Here is a 10,463-nt window from a genome sequence, read left to right on the forward strand (position 1 = left end):
CAGCCCCCTAGTGGTGTCCTGTAGGGCCTCATTACAATCGTATTTTAAAATGTATTTACTTGTTTGTCTCCTCCAGTAGAACACCCATGAGGGTAGTAATTATGTCCGTGCTACTCACTCATGTCCCCACACCTGGCACTGCACCTCTCACTTAGCAGGCACTACATATGTGATGCGTGAGAGACAGCAAGAGCTGAACTTCTCAAACACCACGTGCGGGTGTGGCTCCAGCCCCTTCACACACGTGGTCTCAGCCAGTCCCCCCAATCCACCCGTGAGATAAGTGCTTTCTATCACCATGCTCACTCTGCACATGAAGAAACTAAGAGATAGAGTGGTTATGGAGTTGCCTCATCACCTGTGCATTCTTTCTTTTAAATTAGTGACTAACACCCAGGGCCTCCCTTAGGGAGAAACTATGATGTTCATTTTTCCAGATGGAGAAACTGAGGTTCATGTAGCATAAGTAACTTGTATATGGTTATTTAGCTAGTAAGTAGTACACAAGGAATTCAAATCCCAGCCACTCGGACTCAGACTCCATGTTCTCAACCGCTGGTTTTAATGCCAGCAGCTGGTCACTATGTATGTCTTATCGCTTATGGTCTGTATCCAAAAGTTACAGCATGGGATGACAGTCTTATCAATTTGTTTAAACATATTTATGCTAAATACAACTTACTTAACTAGGAATTTCTGATTTCAATAGAGATATTTGGAACATCAAAGTATTCACATTTCCTGATTCCTTGACATGAATGTAATGGCTGACTAACCAGCACAAAGTTTAAAATAAAAGCTCAGCTTTGATTTATAGCAATTACCTTCAGGCTCTGGAGTCACACTGCCAGGCTTGAATTCTGATTCCCTTCTTACTAGTTGTCACATAACTACCTATCAATAGTTCAAATTCTTTGTCTGTAAAGTAGGGATACCACAGAATCTACTTTGAAGTGTGTTGGCAGGATTAATGAAAAGTTAGCATGAGTACCTATGACAAGGTAGCAATGTTTTGAGAAATATTAGATATTATAATTATTCTATGATATATAATTAATAGTGCTTGTATAGTTCATTGCTCATTGTTTTTCCTTTTGTCAGACATGGCCATCTATATTTAACACATCCTTATAAGTGCAGAGACAAGTAGATACATAATCTCCAATTTAGAGAAATGTATCTAAAACTTTCCCTTCGATGTGCTAAAGACCCCACTGATTGGCAATCTATCAATCGATGGGCTTGTTCTTCTCTATTTCTCTATTTTGTACTCTTCTGTGGCCGAGGCTCCATAATAGAAGCTAACTCCCAGAGGAAAATATTCTTTGGATGTTTATGATTAGAGTAACCTACCTTTGTATTAGAATAACCATGCTCTTACATACCTTCCAGCTAAAAAAACAAAATTCACAGGATATAATCCAAGTTTATAAATAAATCATATGAAAGGAGGACATGTTACAGAAATATTGCAATTGGCTACATACCATCTGATTAATAAGCAGGATCTGGCTAGTATATAATGAACAGGCAAAAGTGGCAGTATATTCCATTGCCTAGTCTCCTGGCAGTAGGTTGCACTGCTGCCACCTTGTGGTCAGGTACCATTTTCAAGAGCAGAATATTGATACAATGAAGATGGACAGACAGTGAAAATAGCCCTCTTACTGTATGAGCCCTAAAGATCTATCAAACACACATAATTATAAATGTTACAGTATTGGTTGCTAAAAAATTCCACTTCCAACTTTTAAAAAATTAAATTTAGAAGGCAAAATATGTTTCTGGACATTGGTCACCCTGAGAATCCTCGAAGTTACCACTTGTGTTTCCCTGGTTATTCAACATATCTCTTTCAGTTTCCCCCTAAAGAATGGGAACGGGAAGATGAAAGATGAGCAGGATTGAAGGAATGCCAGTGGCCCATTTCCAATACTAAATGATTGAGGAAGTGTGGATTTAAAGACAAATGCTTTGGAGAAATAGAATTCCCCTAAAAGTCATCTGATAGAATACTATAGCCATCAGTTCTCAGGTTCAAAAACCTCCTGACTTACAATGCTCTGGAGGAAGAAGGAAATTTCTGAGTCTACCGAGTGGCTATCTAGGGTTTATCAGGAAATACATTTTTAAAAGTACACATCTGGAAAAAAGGATGTGTAATGAAATTTCATCTTCTTTGTGTTATTTTAGCGAGTATTCTTCAAAATGATTCTTAAATACTAATAATTATGCTCGTTATAATTTACATGTCATCCGAGGAGATGAATCACTTAGATGATTCACCAAACATATAAAGAGAACCTGCACTAAAAGGTTCTTTTAGTGCAGAGAAAGGATTTTTATTTGGCATTGCATATGCACAAGCATCAGTATACCTGACCTTAAGTTGTGGAAAATGCACATGAGAAGAAGGAACAAAATTGTGCAGATGAGAATACAAAAGTTTTGGAAACCTGTCCAGTAGCTACATCCTGTTCCATTTGACTCCTTCCCATTTCTAGCTATTCTAGGAGAGTCAAGTTGGCCATAAATACCTTTCCAACTGATGCTGAGCTGGGCTGGGTTCTGGGAAGTGCCACATGGATCTGGGTCCATTACTTTTCAGCTTGCACATGATGTGTAAGAGGCAGAACTCACACTGTTTTATTGTAAACTATGAACATATTAATGATAGAGAGAGAACCTTATGAATGAAGGTAGCATAGAACGGAAAAAATAAAAAGGCAAAATAATGACAAACTTCCCATGTTTCATTTATAAAATCTGACCAATGTATGTAGATATGTAATGATGCTTTTGCAAACTGTGCTCTACAAACCTAAGGCACTATGTTACAGTAATCTCTATTACCTAGCAGTTATAGTAATAACAAAGGAAATCGGCAAGTTGGTGAGGGAGTTAATCCACTACCTGACCTGTCTTAATAAAGGCTGGATTTTATTATACATCATTTATCATTATTAGCAAATAACATATGTACACACATATTTTATAATATTTTTGAGATTGGCTTACATTTCATATCCAAGATACACACCAGCCAGAATTTTCATATATAAACAAACACTTCTTACCAAGAAAGAGGCCATGGTCTCTTCTAAGAACATGTGGTTTGTAATGTTAGCTTACATAATATATCAAAAGAGTGCACCTAGATGATGGTTTTGTAGATGATATTCAAGGCAGACAAGGCTCATACTAAGGCACCATGTCAAGCCAACAAGAAAAAACGCATAAAAGCCCGAGAGCATAATGATTTATTATAGATTACTTCTGTTAAGTGCAATGGGGAAATGAAAGACTGCCAAACAAAAGGAACCTAGCCTTGCAAACTAAAATTCATTTCTTTAGCCTCAGTTACGTCATTTCACTTCAAAAAGAGTGAGCCTAAGAAAAAAGATTAATTTTAAAAACGTAAAAACATAATGGAATCGTTTTTTTCTCAGTAAAAATTAAGATAAAAATCATGAGAAGTTTTTGTGGGCGAAATATTTAGTCATCATATACAAAGAAGCTGTAAGAACTGGTGACAGTTATTTTTTAATCCATGAGTAACAAAGGGATGACTAAGTATAAAGAATCAGACCCCAATCTCCGTGTCACACATTTGAAAACAGCAACCACCCCCACCAACAACACATAAGCTACTTCTCTTCCTTTCTCAACTCATACGGGAGAATAAATATGGAAAAATCTACTTCCTCTTCCAATCATATTATTTGTTTTTCTTCCTATTATCCTTAAAGTGAGCTTTTTCTCTCTCTCCTAGGATCAGATGTTTAATGAGCTTCTTACATATGATGGACCTCATCTTCTGCAAGATTTGGACACATACTTAGGGGAAAAAGAGTGGCTCATTGGTAACTCTGTGAGTACCTTTTACATCATAAAAAAACGCAAGCACACACACACCCAACCAAAAACTTACAAAGAGTCATTGAGGAAAAAAAAAGTTACCCACCGGGAGAGAGTAGGTTAGAGCGCAGGGATAAAAGCTAAACTTCTCTGAATAAATTTTTTTAGTGGACTTAACTTTGAAACCATCAACTAAACTATTTTATATAATTATATAAAAACAACAAAAATATTTTAAAAAGCTAACACTGCAAAGTAAAAGCAAAGTGAAACAAATAAACCTGTGTCAAATTGATGCATGAAGTGTGTAAAGTACCTAAGTACTTTATTAGTGAGGTAGAACTGTTTTAAGAAATATCACAGTAAAACACAGTCATTTGACTATACATTTTATTGTAAATATTCTCTCAGGACAAAAAATAGAAATCGTACACCGTTGTTAGTAGGGGCATACCTCGGAGATATTGTGGGATCGGTCCCAGACCACTGCAACAATGCGAATATCACATCAAATGAATTTTTTGGTTTCCCTGTATACAGTTATGTTTACCCTAAGCATGCAATGGTATTGTCTAAAACAAAACAAAACAAAACAATATACATATCTTAATTAAAAAATACTTTGTTGTGGGGCGCCTGGGTGGCTCAGTCTGTTAAACACCGGGCTTCAGCTCAGGTCATGATCACATAGTTCGTGGGTTTGAGCTCTGTGTCGGGCTCTGTGCTGACAGCTCAGAGCCTGGAGCCTGCTTCAGATTCTGTCTCCGTCTCTCTCTGGCCCTCCCCCACTCACACTCTGTCTCTCTCTCTCAAAAATGAATAAACATTAAAAAATTAAAAAAAATACTTTGTTGCTAAAAAAACGTTAACCATCATCTGAGCTTTCAGCACCTTGCAATCACTGATCACAGACACCATAATGAAAAAGCTTGCAATGTTGCAGGAGTTACCAAAATGTGACACAGAGACACAAAGTGAGCAAATGTTCTTGGAAAAATAATACAAAATAGATTTCCTCAACACAGGTTTGCCACAAACCTTTGTAAAAAACACAGTATATGTGGGGCTCCTAGGTCTCAGTCGGTTAAGCGTCCAACTCTTGATTTTGGCTCAGGTCATGATCTCACAGTTCATGAATTTGAGCCCCATGCTGGGCTCTGCACTGATAGTGTGGAACCTGCTTGGGATTCTCTCTCTGCCCCTCCCCCACTCACACAAATACACACACACACACACACACACCCCTCTCTCTGTCTCTTAAACAATAAAAAAAACAAAAACCCTCAGTATCTGCAACATGCAATAAAGCAAAGTACAGTAAAGTGAGTGTTCTTGTAATTATATTGTTGGTGGTACTGGGTATAGTCATATTGTTTTCTTCTAATATTAGTATATCATATTTTGGGGTTAAGCAATACAAAAAATATGTAGATGTCACTGAGAACCAGGACCTTCAGTGTGGGAGAAAGAAGATAGAGATGTCAGATGCATGAAGCTGAGTAAACATCCTATTCCTGAAAGTGAACTATATCTGAAGTCATGATGAACTTTATCTCAGGGTAAAGAAAAAAGCATGTTGTATCCCTTTTTCTGGACACAATGACCAATCCAATTGTCCTGGGCACCTGCAGGACCCAGATTTTGGGTCTAAGTATTAAAGGATTTAATATTAAATATTAAAAGGAATGAGGGGTTCTTGGAGAAATAGCTCATTCTCAATTCGGGCAGGGAAACGTAAGAGACGAGCTGGGAATACCTCATCACACCGGAAACAAATGATTTATCAAAGACAACTGGGGTTGTGTCACAAGGACTCAAAAGTTAACTTGAAGAGGCTTCCAGTGGCCAAAGATGGCACAATTCAAGCTTCACTAAGAATATTACTGGCAGTGGATTGAAACAAATCAAAATGAAGACATGATGGCAACTACCACCACAACCAAACACAAACGTGTACACATAAACCCCCAAACCAAATAGAGCTTCATTGGTTACTTTTAGATGATACGGAGTCAAATTATTGTTCTGAAAACGGTCTTTAAAAGGTTGGGGGGTTTGAATAAAGAATTTACCTTGCCTTTCCTATGCCAATTGCACCTCAAGATAACAAAAATCGATGGGCCAAGTTTGTCTTCACCAAAGTATTCCAGTTAGTAAATAAAAAGGGGGATTAAAACAAACTGTTACCGTTTTCCAACCCCTGATAATTGGAATGGACCTAGGCATTGACTAATAATAATTGTTAATGTCCCAAAAAGTGAGACAACCAGATATTACAGCCCTACTACTGACAGAGGAGCACAGTGGCACCTATAAAGTACTATGGACAAAAACTCAGATCTAAATACGATTCAGGTACTGGGGTACGTTGGGGTCCTTCAAGGAGACTACATTCTAGGAGACAAGACACAGATTGCTTTTCGCAGCACTCTGGTGACTTAGTCTGGTCACAGTGTGTTGAATCCTTCTGGGTGACACAGAAGCAAGCTTGTCGCATCTCTATTCTCAACTTGCAACTCACCACATGCCTCTTCATTTCCTCCCATGGACTCCCCAGTAGACTTTCCTATAATATTCCTCTCCCTGCCCTATTGAATGAACACTTTCTAAAGACTTAAAATGTACTCCCCTTGTTTTCTCTTAAAACTCTTCAGTAAACTACCTCCTGACCCCATCTCTTAGCACTCTCTCCCTTCCTCACAGTTTTCCACACACTTGTGTTTTGTTTGTTCCTCAGACACAAATCTCACTTCCACCTAAGAGCCTTTACGCTTGCTGGCCCCTCGGCCTAGAATGCTTCATTTCCGGCATGTTTCCTGTCTGGGTCCTATCCTCATGGAAGCCTGGCTTAAATGTCACCTGCTAAAGGTCTTCCCCTCCATGACCACCTGAAAGTCGTTCACTTTTTCTTCACTGTCCCTATCAGTTACCTGTTTGTCTTCCTGCTTCTTAAATAAAAGCTGCATCCAGGAAAGGGCTTGCAGCACATTTTGCTTTCCAGCCCATCACAGCACCTAAACCCGCGCATCACACACAATAGGTACTCCATAAATATTTGTTGCCTGAACTCTGAATCCTCTAACCCATAAAACTCTCCTGGCTGACAGGGTTTTAGTATCCATGTTCATAAAACACTAGAATTAGCATTATTAAATTCCATACAAAAAGAAAACTAAGGATAGTCCACATTTAAACTTCACTTTTTGACATTCATCTGGAGCGAAAGTAATGTCAGCCGGATTAATTTCTAGTCACAAAGGGGCAGGGCGGGGGAAGTGTACAAAGAAAAAGTGTACAAGGGTAGGACCAGGCTGCCATCACTCTAAGGGTTCCACTAATGCTCAGGTACCCATTATGTCTTTTGATGTGATGCAATATAATGTGTTAGTGAAAAATATTTAACTTGCAACTATGAACTCTCTAGGGATAACGTGCACTCTATCCCTTCATACTCTGCAGAATAAAGGAACAAAGTCAACAACAGGACAAAATAATCACACAAATCCTGAAGATAGCACATTATTCAGGACTAGTGTGAACTCTTCAGTAAAAGGGAGTTGAGTGGCATAACCAGATGAAACGCATGTCCTGAAATGGGTCTGCTGTGTCCTGTAAGGGACATTTTTGAAAGAGATGAAAAGTATTGATTGGGTGTAAGATAACGATGTATTGTCACAGAGAGGTGGAGAGTGAATCAAGTTACAAGAATATGTACTGTAAGATCTCCTTTTGTGTTTTTCATAAAGTTTTTATTTCTTTTGAGAGATAGAGAAAGAGAGCGTGAACAGGGAGGGGCAGAGAGAGGGAGAGAGAACCGTAGCAGGCTCTGCACTGTCAGCCCAGAGCCTGACAAGGAGCTAGAACTCAACAACTGTGAGATCATGGCCTGAGCTGAAACCAAGAATCGGACTCTTAACCCCACGGAGCCATGTAGGTGCCCCTGTAAGATCTCATTTTGGAAGGAGCACGCACACACAAATATCTTACACCCAGAGGTGTTAATATTAGCAACCTCTAGGTATTGGGAGTATAGTGTTATCTGTTATTTTCTATCATATACTATTCCACTTTCATAGTAAAAGAGAACTTTAAATTAAAAAGAAACTTGTTGTTGTTGTTTATTTTTGATAGAGAAAGAGCAGAGAAGCAGGGAAAGGGCAGAGAGAGAGAGAGCGAGACAGAGAATCCGAAGTGGGCTCTGTGCTGACAGCAGAGAGCCTGATGCGGGACTCAAACTCATGAACCATGAGATCATGAGCTGAGTTGAAGTCAGACACTTTAATTGACTGAGCCACCCAGGTGCCCCCAAAAGAAACTATTTTTGATTTAAGAAGCCATGCCTTTTATGTTCAAATGGCAATTTTTGTTTCAACTAGGTAACTTGGGCAGATTTCTACTGGGAAATTTGCAGCACCACACTTTTGGTCTTTAAACCTGACTTGCTGGATAACCATCCTAGATTGGTAACATTAAGGAAGAAAGTTCAAGCCATTCCTGCCATCGCTGACTGGATACAACGAAGGCCCCAAACCAAACTCTAGGTGACGTGTGCTACCTCCAAGCTTTACTGTTCTTCACAGCATCGCTTCCATCAGATAAGCTACAGCAGCCATGTAACCCACACACTCCCTTCCCCAGCTCCATCAAGACTTTCACTCTTTCCATATTCTGCTTAAGCAAACAAACAAGGAAAAAAGAGCAGCGGGGGTGGGGCGTGGGGGGTGGGGGGTGGGGGGGTGAGAACATTTAGTTTCCAGTATCCATTTTTTTTTTTCTTTTCCCCAGAATAATTTCACATCATTTACAACTGAGAAAGAAAAGTTTACAATCCAGGCAGGGCTCACTTTGCATCAGTTTCAACAAGCATTGGATCTCAGTCACAATGGTTAAGTAACACATTTCCCAAATGGGTTGGACTTCTGCTGTAATTGCATAAGGTATTAAGTTTGCTGCTAACTCTTCAGTCCACAAATCACTATGTAGGTAACAGATACGTCTCATGAGTAACCACCTATCATATCACTGCTCTCAAAGTCTGTTAGTGACTGGTCACTGCACATCTGTTATTCATGTACAGACAGCAAAGGGTGTAGTTGCATTGCCTGCTTGGTTCTCAGTGATACACTCACTCGAAAGTTTTTAAAAAGTGGATAATTTATAAAGGGAGCTCAGCAACAAAGATGAAGTACAGTAAAGAAAGGAAAAGTGACAATGCTGGAGCCAAATTCAAATTGCATATAAATGGAAAGAGCGGTTACAAAATGGACAATAGAACTGAATGGGCGCCTCTTGGGTGACATATACATGGTAAATAAGTATATGAAAAGATGCTCAACATCATGTCACCAGGGAAAGGCAAATGAAAACAAGGAGATATCACTACCTACCTGTTAGAATGGCAAAAATTCAAAACACTGACAACATCAAACGCTGGTGAGGATGTAAAGCAAAATGAACTTTTATTCACTGCTGACAGGAATGCGAGATGGTAAAGACAACTTAGAATTTGAGTTTCTTACAAAACTAAACTTACTCTTACCATATGATACAGCGATTACACTTTTTGGTACTTTCCCAAAGGCATTGAGAACTTAGGTGCATGCAAAAACTTGCTCATGGATGTTTGTGGCAGCTTTATTGGTAACTGCCAAAACTTGGACGCAACCAAAATGCCCTTTGATAGTGAGTTGGATAAGTGAACCATGGCACAACCGAACAAGGGATTATTCAGCACTAAAAAGAAGTGAGCTATCAAGCCATGAAAAGACACAGAGGAAATCTAAGTGCAGATTACTAAGTGAAAGAAGCCAATGTGAAAAGGCTACTGTTATGATTCCAGCTATAGGACATTCTGATTCCAACTATAGGCAAACTGTGGAGCCTGTGATGGTGCGGGGGCTGAGCAGGAGGGAAGGTTGAAAAGATGGAATATAATTTTTAGACAGTAAAACTATTCTGTATACTATAATGAATTTGTTAAACTCACAGGATATACAAAACGAAGAGCAATCCCTAATGCAATAGACTTTGGGTGATTATCTTGTGTCAATGTAGGTTCACTGATTGTAACAAATGTACTACTCTGGAATGGGGGCGTTGATGAAAGTGGGGGGTGGGGGAGGGAAGGAGAAGGGATATATGGGAAATCTCTACTTACTGTTCAATTTTGCTGTGAACCTAAAGCTCACCTAGAAAATAAAGCCTATTAAAAAAGAAAAAAAGAGCAGGCATAGTTTTCAGGACACTGAAAACGCAATAAAATTTTGGAAGGTGATACAAATTCAGAATTATAATTTGCCAAGGTATAAAAAGAATGCTCTCTTGTAATCATACAAGAAAGTATTATTAGGGGCGCCTGGGTGGCGCAGTCGGTTAAGCGTCCGACTTCAGCCAGGTCACGATCTCGCGGTCCCTGAGTTCGAGCCCCGCGTCGGGCTCTGGGCTGATGGCTCGGAGCCTGGAGCCTGTTTCCGATTCTGTGTCTCCCTCTCTCTCTGCCCCTCCCCCGTTCATGCTCTGTCTCTCTCTGTCCCAAAAATAAATAAATGTTGAAAAAAAAATTAAAAAAAGAAAGTATTATTACTATTCTTGATAACGTTTTTTAC

General features: G+C 39.2%; 1 protein-coding gene across 1 annotated transcript in view; it reads left to right on the plus strand.

The window, feature by feature from the left end:
* The window catches only part of HPGDS (hematopoietic prostaglandin D synthase), a 28,828-nt gene extending 18,696 nt beyond the window's left edge, over positions 1-10,132 (plus strand). Inside the window, 2 exon segments of the mRNA XM_043572165.1 lie at positions 3,773-3,871; positions 8,235-10,132. Coding sequence (XP_043428100.1) covers positions 3,773-3,871; positions 8,235-8,399 — 264 coding nt within the window. The 3' untranslated portion in view covers positions 8,400-10,132.
* The last annotated feature ends 331 nt before the right edge of the window (positions 10,133-10,463 follow it).

The sequence above is a fragment of the Prionailurus bengalensis genome, chromosome B1 (assembly GCF_016509475.1).
Source record: "Prionailurus bengalensis isolate Pbe53 chromosome B1, Fcat_Pben_1.1_paternal_pri, whole genome shotgun sequence".
Taxonomy (NCBI): Eukaryota; Metazoa; Chordata; class Mammalia; order Carnivora; family Felidae; genus Prionailurus; species Prionailurus bengalensis.